General features: G+C 47.3%; 1 protein-coding gene across 1 annotated transcript in view; it reads right to left on the reverse strand.

Annotated features, from left to right (window-relative positions):
- Positions 1-1,225: 1,225 nt before the first annotated feature.
- STK10 (serine/threonine kinase 10) overlaps positions 1,226-13,663 on the reverse strand; it is a 92,256-nt gene continuing 79,818 nt past the window's right edge. Inside the window, exons 13-19 of the mRNA XM_030211855.1 lie at positions 8,609-8,701; positions 7,994-8,123; positions 5,800-5,924; positions 5,028-5,216; positions 3,804-3,929; positions 3,276-3,389; positions 1,226-3,030 (exon numbers count right to left, since the gene is read on the reverse strand). Of these exons, the coding sequence (XP_030067715.1) occupies positions 2,893-3,030; positions 3,276-3,389; positions 3,804-3,929; positions 5,028-5,216; positions 5,800-5,924; positions 7,994-8,123; positions 8,609-8,701 (915 nt within the window). The 3' untranslated portion in view covers positions 1,226-2,892. The remainder of the gene's footprint in view (positions 3,031-3,275; positions 3,390-3,803; positions 3,930-5,027; positions 5,217-5,799; positions 5,925-7,993; positions 8,124-8,608; positions 8,702-13,663) is intronic.

Here is a 13,663-nt window from a genome sequence, read left to right on the forward strand (position 1 = left end):
GTTATTACTTCGTGGGACTTTGTGTTCAGTTACCTTGTGGTAACAACAGTAGTGAAAACAGACTACGTGTATACGAGTTTGTGTCTTCAGTTCCTCCAACATGTGCAGTCTGGCCAAGATTAAGGAACATGGACAGTCTTCCATACATACTGTTTGTATCTGCTCCTGCCTCAGCCTGGGCCCACTGCGTATATCAGGAGCAGGTTAAGCGGCCCAGTCCCTGAGCAGCTACAGCCTCCCAGGGTCCAGCCTGATTTTGGTTGGTCACCGTTTCTTAGGATTGGGCTGCTGGACAGGGGTAATAAGTTGGGTGGGGCACAAAGGACCTGTTCCTCCACCACCCCACCCCCACACTAGTCCTCTGGTGCCCACAATTGAAATCCAGGCTGTGTATAGTGAATGAAGTGTGCATATTACACTGAAACACTCTGGCGGTTTACAAAGCCTTCTCCTGCCTGGTGTCAAACAGACCACAGTAAACACCCTCCCTTATTTTTATTAACATCTTAAGCACACTTTCACAAAATAGTACAGAAACAGCTTTAATAGCATAAGTTTGAAAAATACACTGGTTCTGCTTCTTATAAAGAGGTTATTTGAAAATATTTTTTTTCTGTAAATAACTTTTTATACAAACTTATTAACATATGTAGGAAACCACAATCAATTATCCAAAGCAATAAATATCGCACTCTCTCACAGACACAGTGAAGGCTCTGTAAAAGCACCAGTTTGGCTACAAGTAGCTCTGTTGCTTTGTGTCATTCGCCCATCATGTCTAGACCAGTCACTTTAATAGGAATGTAGCCTGATCCTGTATATCAGAGGAGCCTGTGCCGAGACACGCTGGGTAGGCTCAATATGTGCAATCAAGGAGTGGAGAGTTAACCGCAGGAAGGTCTGTGTAATGCAGATTTATCTGACTCCGTGCCACACAGATGCATCTCCAGGCATGGTGCTGTCCTGTGCTTCCTGCTGAAAAGCAGCAACACCCCCAGAAGATTTGCTAGTAAACGGTAGAACTTACAAATAGCAGCCTGTGGTTTCCCCAGAGTTGGCTCCGACTTTCTACCCAAATCTTCTGCTCTTGAACTGGTTAGTTGAAGTTACCCCAAGTGGGAGAATTTAACACAGAACAGTAAACAGTTGTACATCACCCCAGGTCCTAAGCAGTGATCATCAATCCCCCCCCCCCCCCCCCCCCCCCCCCCCCCCCCCCCCCCCGTGACACCCAACCACTCGGACAGGACAACCAGCGTCCCAGTGACATCCAATGTGCAATAAAGCGTTGGACAGGAGAACCAGCCCAGCAGAGAGGGAGAACAGATTATGGCTGAGGCCATTGGCCTTAGTTTTAGGTTCTCTAAAAGTGACTAGTAAACAGCTTATCCTAAACCATGATACACAGGCGACAGATAGGTGTTAAAATAACCTACAAATGAAAGAAATCCTGCACACGTAAGGATCACCACCACCTGAGACAGTCTGACACGGACAAGAGTGCAAAATCTCGGTCTCTGCTCTTACATCCCCCCCCCCCCCCCCAGGGTCTTGGCTTGGACACAGATCCAAAAGCTCTTCAGGAATGATGTGTTTTAAGGGCTATCAAAGGTCAAAAGATTAATTTGTATGCGGCAAAGTCACAGGGGAAGGAATCCTCCCATAGGCTGACATTCACGTGACCTTAAAGAAGGCAACAAAATCAGATTCCCTCAAAGACTGTGACCCTTCTCACTCGAGCACCCCTTGTGAGATGAAGTTGAATGGGAAAAACACACAATTTTCTGCCCTTGATCTCTGGAGAGCACAGTGTAGGGCATCTTGGTTCCAGACAGTAAAAAAAAGAGTTTGGATGGATCCACATGAGGCATCTCCCTGCATCCTGGAAAAGTTCCTGGTTTCGATCCAAGCCTTGATCAACAAGTACATCTGCCCATCGAGGGACACAGGGTCTTCTCTCCCACTAACCCCTTTCATATAAGATCCAGCCTATAGACCAGCTTGACACAGGCCTTCACCTTCTGGGCACCGAAACGCAAGCTGATGCACCCTTGGGCCGTGGATAAGACGGCCAGATTTATTCCTAGTGTTCACCACTGATTCCCAGTATCCCTACCACTCCATTATGCTCTAGCTGGATTGGGAAAGTGGGGTGTCAGGTAGTATGAAGACTTCCTTTTACCACCTTACATATTTGAATTACACTTTTCCGTCAATCACCACTACCGTTAGTGCTGCAGGCCACATCGGATCACTAGGATATCCTGGCCCTGTAGAAGACCATGAATGCAGGCAGAGATGGGTATTACATTGCTTTCTCCTAATTCTGGAGGGAAGGGAAGCGTAACCGCAGTCAGGACACCCCCAGTGGTAAAGTGACTTTTCAGCCTGTAACAGTCACGCAGTATGTGCAGACCTGTCTTCCCTTGTGAGCTGTAAGACGTGCTAAACTTGTGCAAAAGGCAAGGGTTAGAATGCAAAAGTCTTCTGATTGGATTATGTCATATAGCTGAATGCAGCAAACAAATGCTTCATTCAGAAAAGAGGGGAACAACTTTTGGAATACCAAACCTCATGCAGGGACTCTCATCGCAGCACCTGTGACATCCCATATGTGAAAACACCAGAAAAAGAAAGAATCATAGGCAGCAGCATATCTGCACCTAAGAGATGGCACTGGACTACTGCCCTCTTGCAACACAAACAAAACAGCATGTGAGGTGCCGACAGTGCAAAAACACCAGTCCTGGAACCAGCAGGTGCATCACGACTGCCCCTTAGACTAAGGCAGGAAGGTGGTTCCCCTGGAAAGGGTACATTTCGTCAAGCTGGTGCAGAGATGAGCAAGTGACCTGGGCCGGGAATGCGGATGAGATAAGGCAATTTTTGGAGTTAGGAAGCTTCTGCGGAGCTGTAGGTAAAGAACTTGGCAGGTCTGGTGGGCGTCAAGCTCTGACTATCTGTCTCTTCGCTCAACTTGAAGAACATCTCTTGGTCCTGCTTCTTGTGCTCCAGTTCCTCCTCCAAGGCCTGAAAGAGAACAGCAGAGAAGCAGTCACCGGACACACCGTGGTCTGAAGGGAGCCCAATTCACAAATTTTCCCTCACACGTTAATCAGCATGCAACCTTCCACAGTCTGTGGCCCCTTTCTTCAGGTGTACTGACTATTTACATTTCAAGCCTCTGTTTCATTCCTAAGTAACCACATTTCTCCCCCCCCCCACAGCAGGTTTCAAAAGACAGGGAACATGGAAAGACTCAAAAGGATTTTTACCTTTTTCCGTGGCCACAGTTTCTCCTTCCAGTCCTTCATGAGATGGTTGTGGTTCTCGTCGAGAGACTTCAGCTTCTGGGTTTCATGTTCTACAAGGAGGTGGCATTTCTCATTCTACAAATCAAGCAACAAGAAGCAAGTCACAGACAGAGCTGGTTAAACTCTGAAGTGCTTAGGGCAAGGGGGGGAAACGCTGATTATAGACAGGTTTTTAAATGCGCAAACCTCATTTCTGGACCTTGTGCGGAGCCAGAAGCTTGTTTCAACCCTTTCCATGTGCCCCATAACTAACTGACCTCATCTTCCTCTGCTAAAGATAGCCCTTCACTTCCCACCCTCCCCTCTGCCAAAAAACAAAACATAGAACAATCCTCTATCCCTCCTCACACACTGCCAGCTCCTAGCCCCCCACCCTCCCCTCTTCAAAACTGCTATTAAGTCCTAACATCCTTGAGACTGTACAATGAAGGTGGTTTTCTGGGCACTGCAGCTCCCAAACGTGAGCTGTCCATACTCCTGCCAGGGTACCTGGAGTTGCTGAAGCTCTCGAGTGTTGCTCTCGCACTCAGCCATCATGTCTCGCATCTGAAGATCGTGTTTCTGCTGCTGATGTAGTCTCTCCACTTTTTGTCTCTTCTCCTCTTGCTGGGCAAACTGCAATGGTAAATAGGATGGGGAGCGAACCCTCGTTAATAACACTCAGAAACCTTTCCAGTCAATGAGGCAGCCAGCAGGGATTAGCCAGGGAATAGTATCATCTGAGCAGCTGTGGAGACTGAGCCTAAAAGACTCCAAAAGCAGCTCAGAGCTCAGCACTCGGGGTGGGGGGGGGGGGGGGGGGGGGGGGGATGCAGATGGATGTGCGCTGATGTGCAGAGACTCATTTACATAAGTTAGTAGTTGCTAAAAGTGGGGCCATGTGTAAGAAATACAACCACTCAGTGGTAGGGGCTGGCCCTGTGTCACCCTAACACTGGTTATTCAGGCAAATGACAAGAGTGGAAGACAAAATCTATATCATCATTACAACTCTCCCCCCTGGCCCTGAAACCCCCCCACTCACAATTTTCTAGATATTATGCAGGTATTTTTCCACTCAATGAATAGTTAAATTCTGGAATTCATCGCCAGAGGATGTCTTAACAAATGGTTAGCACATTTGGTTTTAAAAAAAGGTTTGGGCAAGTTGCTGGAGGAAAAGACCATAGTCTGTTATTGAGATAGACATGGGGAAGCCACTGCTTGCCCTGGGATCGGTAGCATGGAATGTTGCTACTATTTGGGATTCCAGAACTTCGTTACTCTTTGGGATTCTGGAATCTTGCTAATCTGCGACATTCTGCCAGGTACTTGTGACCTGGATTGGCCACTGTTGGAAGCAGGATACTGGGCTAGAGAGACCATCGGTCTGACCCAGTACAGGTATGCTTATGTTCTTATCCCGAGGAAATCAGACTCAGTGTTTATGTACAAAACATCAGCAATGGGAGAACCAGTGGATGTTGGAAAAACTCTGCAGGTTTCTCAGCGAGGGTTGATCCAGGAGGCCGAGTGACAGGAAGAAACGGTGTCAGATGCTCAGTTAATCCTGGCTCAAAGTGTTATTAATTGCAATGTTACACCCTGCAAACAAATCCATTCACTAGCTGCATTTTGGGGCTTGGCTCTGGACTTGGGGGTGAGGGTTTCACTAACAGAGCATTAATAACGGACCAGGCAATAACCAGATTCTATACGAAAGATCTTCTCTACCTGCTTTATCTTCTCCCTCTGTACCGAGCCGCTCCCGCTGCAATGAATGTGCAGGCTCTTCTTGTAGATGACCATACGTGTCTTCCCCTCGCTGCGCTGGATTTTGGGCAGCCGGGCTCGCTCCTGCTGTTGCCGCATCCGCAGCTGTTCCACCATTCGCTGGTTGTATCGCTGCATTTGCTCCTGCTCCTGAAACAAAACATTTCTTTTTTCTAGCGTTACTGAACATTCACAGCATGTGTTTCTTTCCCACGGTTTAAGTGAGTCCCTAAGAACTGCTGGTTCTTAGTTCACTAATATAACCAGCAGTCCACTTCCTCTCCGTAAAACCAAAAGCACATAATCCAACACCCGTTCTGTAAAAACCTCCTTTAGCGACAGCAAACCACACCACAGTTTCAAGGAGTAACATAGCTCTGCAGGTCTTATTGACTCATTGTTTCCATTGCATAACCAATCCAGGCTCTTCACTCTAAAGATCAGCCAGGAAAACCACATTTAAACAAAAATGAACATATCTAATCATATTTAAAAAGAGGACGGCAGGAGTGTGGCTTAGATAAATAAGAGACGCTAAATATAACCAAATGTGAGAATGAACTGGTTTTGCCACACCTGTAATCCCCCCCCCCCTTTTTTTCCTCTCTAGGTAGGGTTTCTAATACACCAACCCACTGCAAAAACTGGACATTTAAAAAAGATGCTAATCTTGACTGCACAGCACACAGGAACCACAGGGGGGCGCCTCTGTGTCTGAGCTGCGCCATCTCACCTTCTCATGCTTGCGCAACAGCTCATGGCGTTGCAGGAAGTACTGATCCTTCAGCTGCTGCTTTAACAGCTGGTGTCTTTCCTGCAGCTGCTTCTCCTCCAGGTCCCAGATAACAGCTTCACGCTCTGAAGGGAGAAAGCAAGTGAGCAGGTGTGACAAAACAATGAGTCTTTAAGCCTGTGAACTGTATTAATTTCTTCTTGAAGTATATTACTCCTATTGGCCAGCAGGTGGTGTTTTCTTGTTCTAAAGCTGTGGCAGAAAGTGACTGTTCTTTCTTTAGTTTAGCACAGAGAGGAAGTACCTGCAGTATACTTTTAAAATGTGCTGTTCTGGGCTCTGATTGGCCCAGGAGTTCAAATCCAGTCTGGAAATACTGGATTTTTCTCCAGTCTCTCCACGGAGAGGACAGAGAAAGATCTCTTCACCGAGACCCTGTGAGCAGTTATATTTCCTGTACTTCCCAGGCACTATCCAGGTAGTGACTAAATGTTTATATAGTTTTAATATTGATCCGTAGTTACCTGTTATTGTGTGCTGTTTTTGTTCCACCTGTTTTTATGGTTCACTGTTCAATATTTTTTGGACAATAAACCTTTTTCAGTTTATTGACTCTGCTTGTCTGGACTGACTAAGAATCTTGGTTTTGTGTGTTGGGTCTGAGTGCTTTCTAGGAACTGTGGGACCACTGCAAGTGTGGTCCCCTGCAAGTGTGGCCCCAGTACCCTAGAAAACATCGGGGATAACTTCAGAGTGGGAGACTCACCCATAGGAAGTTAGGACCCAGTCGGTGGGAGGAGGGTGGTAGTGTAGAGCATATGCCCAGGTGCAGGCGGACCTGAGCGGTGCTGAAGGCAGACCCCCTAATTAGCCGCAGGGATAAACCCAGGTGGGTGATAGGCATTCCGTGACAGCAGGATTGACTAGCTGGTGAGGTATGTACTACCACCTTTTGAGTTTGTCTGGCTCCTTTGCTTTGGCTACTGCTGCTTTTTGCTGCCCCAGGCAACTGCCTGGTCTACCCAGGCCTCACTAAAAGCTAAGATCAGCTAGTCCTCTTCATAATTGCTCACATTATGTTGGCCTGAGAAAGAAGAAGATCACAGCCTGCCAATACTCCATTTTCACCAGAAATGGTGCAGAAATGAGAAATGTGAGGCTGACACATGAACGTCACAGCACAGCTTTAACCAGACGAACAGTGGGGTTGATACTCATGTGATTTAATTGAATTTGAGGGCTCCTCCTCAGTTAAATTACACTGAATGGGTCCAACACAGATTACCTGGGTGGCCACACTGCTTCAACTCTATCTGAGCAACGATGGGACAGTCGAGAGGGGGAGTTAGGATGGAGCCATAACTTATGCAGGTAGCGGTAACTGGATGGTGACCCTCTTAACCAAGGACAGAAAAAGGGCTGCCGTTAAGTTTTATGGACTCGATATGGCGCTCTTCATGGAGGGACGTCAGAGCAGATTACATTATTACAATGAAAAAATTAGCAGGAAAGGATGCCATTTTGGTAAAAGGAAAGAGTAAACAAAGGAGTAGGAACTGTCAGGCTGCATTTAATTCATATCTGAAAGGTCACAGAGTCAATCTTTATTAGATATTCACTTGGTGAGCAGAATATCAAAGCAGTGTACAGTAAAATTATTAGAAGAGCAGGAGTGAGCAGGGAGAAGACACTAGAGGAGACCTATGTTACAGTTCAGCAGCTTTAAGGAAGCAAATGGAACAAAATAAATATATTAAAACAAAATAAAATTACAATACATATAACCCAGGAAACCCCAGTGGCTGCCTTTCTGGATATTCAGTGTCTGGACCTGGTTCGATTTGGTATTTCTCTGTCTTTAGTCCTTCGGCTGGACCTGTGATTTTTATTTCTTCTGACACACTCTGTACGTCAATGAACAGACAACCTGGAGCTCTCAAGTACATTCTGAAAACGATCGCGCTGCCTTGGCAGCCTGACACGAACACACAGAAGCTCTCTTCCTCAGAGTTAGTGCAGCGTAGACCACTCTGGGACCTACTATGGCACCACTTTTCTGTGTGCATCAATAACATTTCTTTTGGAAATATCCGGTAACGTACCATTAATGCTATTCAAATGATCTGGAAGGGACTATGCGCCAATCAGTCTGGCACACCTAGAGGGAGAAACGTTGACATCCAGGGCTACCTACCTCGTATCAGGTGCTGCTTCCTGTTCAGGCACTCTCTCTCTCGGTCACAGATCTCCCTCCTGTTCTCTGCAGTGATGGTCTTCATGGCCAGCGCCAGGTCCCGTTTTTGTTTGGCTATGAACTCTTGCTCCTGTAGACATAAGAAAAAGATGCAGGGAAAGCCATAACCTTGCAGACCCCTAGCTTAACTATACTACCTCACCAACCCATCTCACCAATCCACTCTAACCAGAAAATCATCTTTCTATACCTATTTTCTTAATAATTCTTTCCATCCTTAATCTCTTTGCACCACCAATTGTATCTGACACCCTGGAATGGCAATGCCATAACAGACCTCTGTAAGCCACATTGAGCCTGCAAATAGGTGGGAAAATGTGGGATATAAAAACAATAAATAAAATAAAATAAAAAATAAATAAATATGGCAATGCTAAGGTTTCCCTTTAAAAAGGTTCCTACCTCTCTCACCCCTCTCTGGGTCGCCTCGCCTCCCCCCCCCCCCCCGGGGTGCCCCCCCCTCACTATGACGATGTTAAACTGACTGGCAGTCCGGCTCCTACGACCCAGAAGCTGAAACTCTGCTTCACACAGAACCAGGCCAACAGCTCCTACCTGCGTCTGCTTCATGTGGACGAAGGCATCTAGTTTCACCCTCATGCTTTCTTTCCGCTGCTGTCTAGGGAGCTTCTCAATCTCGATTTTAACCTTTGGAAGAGAGAGAGACCTTCAGTGGGCGAGTTAAGAGTAAGACCTTTGTGATAAATAACAAAAAAACTTGAGTTGAAAAACAAAAAGTGTTTAAGTGACACCTTTTTGGCGGTTTAAGAATACATTTGTCTATTAATTACCAATTTCTGTATTACTTCCCTTTTTTGGGATGTGCCTATATAATTAATAAACAACAACAACAAAAAAATACATTTGTCACTGGTTTCTTGGCGTTAAACTGCTTTCCTCAGGTCTGTATGGAATGAACCTGGAATGTCATTTGAAGATGCAAGCTGACCCCACCTCACTTTATTATCATCATAAAAAACATACTTGCTACATTAAGAAAACAGTCCTCTCCCCACCCACCTCAAATCTTCACTGGTTGAATAGAGGAAATGTGTCAGCTTGTAACACTGGAATAAGAGGACAATGCAAATGACCTCAAGCCATCCATCTAATCTGCAAGCAAAGGCTGATTTTTAGAGCCTGGGTGATCTGTTTTGTGCCCACAGCCCTACAAGTTGATCAAATGGAAATGCCATGTAGACTAAAGATGCAATACTTGGGAGGAAGTGATGTCACCCGCAGAATGGCTGTTTTAAGCTCCATGCCACCCAGTGCGTATCTTGCAATACTGCTGCCATCAACCTACCTACCAGCACAAAACAGATCCATTAAGACTACAGAACTGTATCCTAAAAGAAGGGCCGAGTCAAACATTGCCAGTCATCCGCAGCGGAGTTTGCTTACACCGGGAGCCCAGCTGAGCTCATAAAGAGGAAGCCAAGATGGCGGAGGCCCAAGACCCCCTCCCCTCGGTAAGTGGAAGTTCCCCCAAAGAGAACCCACAAATGAGGAGTTCTTAGAACAGCATTAGCTGCTCATATAGGGGAAATCCATTCAAATAGCAACAGTGCACCAGGCAAACCCAGGAATAATAAGCCTAAGGACATAATTACATGTTTTGGTGGTTATATGCTGAAAGAGGCAAGAACCACTGAAGTTCATTTGGGATTCCTATCGAGTGGAGATATATCAGGATTTGTCCTCAACCACTCAAATGCAGATGAGAACCGAGACCCTTTATATTACAACTTGGAGAGCAAGACGCAAAATACAAGTGGAAAAATCCTTTAGCACTTGCTTTTTACAAAGAGGGTAAATTGCACCAAATTAACAACATCATGGAAGCACAAGATTTCTTCCCATTCCTAAAAAACTTTTCAAACAGCTTAAGAGGAAAATCTTCTCATGTATATGGAGGAAACGCCCAGCACTGTAGACATTATATACAGGTACTTTCTCTGTCCCTACAGGGCTCACAATCTAAGGTTTTGTACCTGGGGCAATGGAGGGTTAAATGACTTGCCCAAGGTCACAAGGAGCTGTAGAGGGAATCAAACACCAGGATCAAAGTCCGCTGCACTAACCACTAGGCTACTCCTCCACTAGCAACATTCCATCTAGAATCTCAAATAGGGAAAGGGAAATGGGACTTGATATACTGCCTTCCTGTGGTTTTTCCAACTACATTCAAAGCAGTTTACATAGTATATACAGGTCCTTATTTGTACCTGGGGCAATGGAGGGATAAGTGACTTGCCCAGAGTCACAAGGAGCTGCAGTGGGAATCAAATCCAGTTCCCCAGGTTCAAAGTCCACTGCACTAACCATTAGGCTACCCCTCCACTCCAAAAGCTGGATTATGTCTACTAAGTGACCAAACTCACAGCCCTGCAGCGAGGCCACTTGGTTACGTTTCAGAAGATATGGGCAGTTTATGAAACTTGGAGGGCCCAAAAGGAAGATTGTAACAATGATAATTGAATGGCTGGATGTGTCTTATCGATTATGCCCTACTCTGGGCTCCTTAAGCACAAATGATTAAGCAGGATTAGTAGTTATGGCACTCCTGGATGAGGGGAAGGGAGGGAATGTTAATCTTAATTATTCAATGCATATATGGATATAAGTGAATAAAGGTTTTTCATTGGAAAAATATGAATAAAAATGTATTTCTAAAGGAAGGATTGTAGACAAGCTGCAGATTCCCCACACTCCCTGCATCAGAGGAGTCACCTAATGGTTATACAGCAGTGGGCTGAAAACCAGGAAGCGCAATTCAAATCTTCCTGGTGCTCCTTTTGACATCACTTAACCCCCCACCACCTCATATACAGGCCATAAGCCTGTCAGGAAAATACCCAAATACAGCTCACCTTCAGCTGGTATTGAAGTTTCTGAAAAATCCCTCCCTCCATTTTACTTGGGCAGGCCCCGGCCCCTCTCTCCCCAGCACAGCGAATGATACATACCTGTAGCAGGTGTTCTCCGAGGACAGCAGGCTGATAGTTCTCACGACTGGGTTGACGTCCACGGCAGCCCCTCAAACAAGAAGAAAAAACTCGCAGGAGGTCCCGCGCGCGGGCACGCCCACCGTGCATGCGTGGCCGTCTTTCCGCCCGTGTGCAACTGCTCAGTTAAATGACAAAGAAATGAGGAAAAACGCAACTCCATAGGGGAGGAGGGAGGGTAGGTGAGAACAATCAGCCTGCTGTCCTCGGAGAACACCTGCTACAGGTATGTATCATTCGCTTTCTCCAAGGATAAGCAGGCTGCTTGTTCTCACGACTGGGATATCCCTAGCTCCCAGGCTCACTCAAAACAACGAACAGGGTCAATTGGGCCTCGCAATGGCGAGGACAGAACAGAAATTGACCTACGAAGAACAACTAACTGGGAGTGCAGCCTAAACAGAATAAAACCAGGTCCAGGAGGGTGGAGTTGGATTCAAACCCCAGATTCTGCAGCATCGACTGCCCGAACCAACTGTCGCATCGGGTATCCTGCTGGAAGCAGTAATGTGATGTGAATGTGTGGACAGATGACCATGTCGCAGCCTTGCAAATCTCTTCAATAGTGGCTGACCAAGTGGGCCACTGACGCTGCCATGGCTCTAACACTATGAGCCGTGACATGACCCTCAAGAGTCAGCCCAGCCTGGGCGTAAGTGAAGGAAATGCAATGGTGCGTTTCCCGACAGCGACCCCCTTCCTATTGGGGTCGAAAGAGACAAACAATTGGGCGGACTCTCTGTGGGGCTGTGTCCGCTCCAGGTAGAAGGCCAATACTCTCTTGCAGTCCAATGTGTGCAACTGACGTTCAGCAGGGCGGGTATGCGGCCTGGGAAAGAATGTTGGCAAGACAACTGACTGGTTAAGATGGAACTCTGATACCACCTTTGGCAGGAACTTAGGGTGAGTGCGGAGGACTACTCTGTTATGATGAAATTTAGCATAAGGAGCATGAGCTACCAGGGCTTGAAACTCACTGACTCTACAAGCTGAAGTAACTGCCACCAAGAAAATGACCTTCCAGGTCAAGTACTTCAGATGGCAGGAATTCAGTGGCTCAAAAGGAGGTTTCATCAGCTGGGTGAGGACGACGTTGAGATCCCATGACACTGCAGGAGGCTTGACAGGGGGCTTTGACAAACGCAAACCTCTCATGAATCGAACGACTAAAGGCTCTCCAGAGATGGCTTTTCCCTCTACACGATGATGGTAAGCACTAATTGCACTAAGGTGATTCCTTACTGAGTTGGTCTTGAGACCCGACAAGTGTAGAAGGTACTCAAGCAGGGTCTGTGCAGGACAAGAATGAGGTTCTAGGGCCTTGCTCTCACACCAAACGACAAACCTCCTCCACTTAAAGAAGTAACTCTTCTTAGTGAAATCCCTCCTAGAGGCAAGCAAGATACGGGAGACCCCCTCAGACAGACCCAATGAAGCAAAATCTACGCCCTCAACATCCAGGCCGTGAGAGCCAGAGACTGAAGGTTGGGGTGCAGACGTGCTCTGTCGTTCTGCAAAATGAGGGTTGGACAACACTCCAATCTCCACGGTTCTTCGGAGGACAACTCCAGAAGAAGAGGGAACCAGATCTGACGGGGCCAAAAGGGCGCGATCAGAATGATGGTGCCGCGGTCTTGCTTGAGCTTCAGTAAGGTCTTCCCCACCAAAGCTATGGGAGGATATGCATACAGGAGGCCCTTCCCCCAATGGAAGAGAAAGGCATCCGACGCTAGTCTGCCGTGTGCCTGAAGTCTGGAACAGAACTGAGGCAGATTGTGATTGGTCTGGGAGGCGAAAAGGTCCACCGAGGGAGTGCCCCAATCTAGGAAGATCTTGCGTACCACCCAGGAATGGAGCGACCACTCGTGCGGTTGCACGAGTCTGCTCAGCCTGTCGGCCAGACTGTTTATGCCTGCCAGGTACGTGGCTTGGAGACGCATGCCGTGCTGGCCTGCCCATTGCCACATCCTGACGGCCTCCTGACACAGGGGGCGAGATCCGGAGCCCCCTTGCTTGTTAATATAGTACATTGCAACCTGATTGTCTGTCCGAATTTGGATAATTTGGGAGGACAGCCGATCCCTGAAGGCCTTCAGCGTGTTCCAGACCACTCAGAGCTCCAGGAGATTGATCTGAAGACCTGCTTCCTGGAGGGACCACACCCCTTGGGTGTGGAGCCCATCGACATGAGCTCCCCAACCCAGAAGAGATGCATCCGTCGTCAGCACTTTTTGCGGCTGAGGAATTTGGAACGGGTGTCCAAAGGTCAAATTGGTCCGAATCGTCCACCAGCACAGCGAATCGCAACAACTGATGGGCAGGCGGATGGCATCTTCTAGATTCCCGGTGGCCTGGCACCACTGGGAAGCTAGGGTCCATTGAGCTGATCTGATATGAAGATGAGCCATGGGAGTCACATGGACTGTAGAGGCCATATGGCCCAGGAGTCTCAACATCTGCCAAGCTGTGATCAGCTGACACGTTCTGGCCTGGGAGGCGAGGGACAGAAGGTTCTGAGCCCTCGCCTCGGGAAGATAGGCATGAGCCGTCTGTGAATTCAGCAGAGCTCCTATGAATTCGAGAGATTGGACTGGTAGGAGAT

This window comes from Microcaecilia unicolor, chromosome 8 (assembly GCF_901765095.1).
Source record: "Microcaecilia unicolor chromosome 8, aMicUni1.1, whole genome shotgun sequence".
NCBI lineage: Eukaryota > Metazoa > Chordata > Amphibia > Gymnophiona > Siphonopidae > Microcaecilia > Microcaecilia unicolor.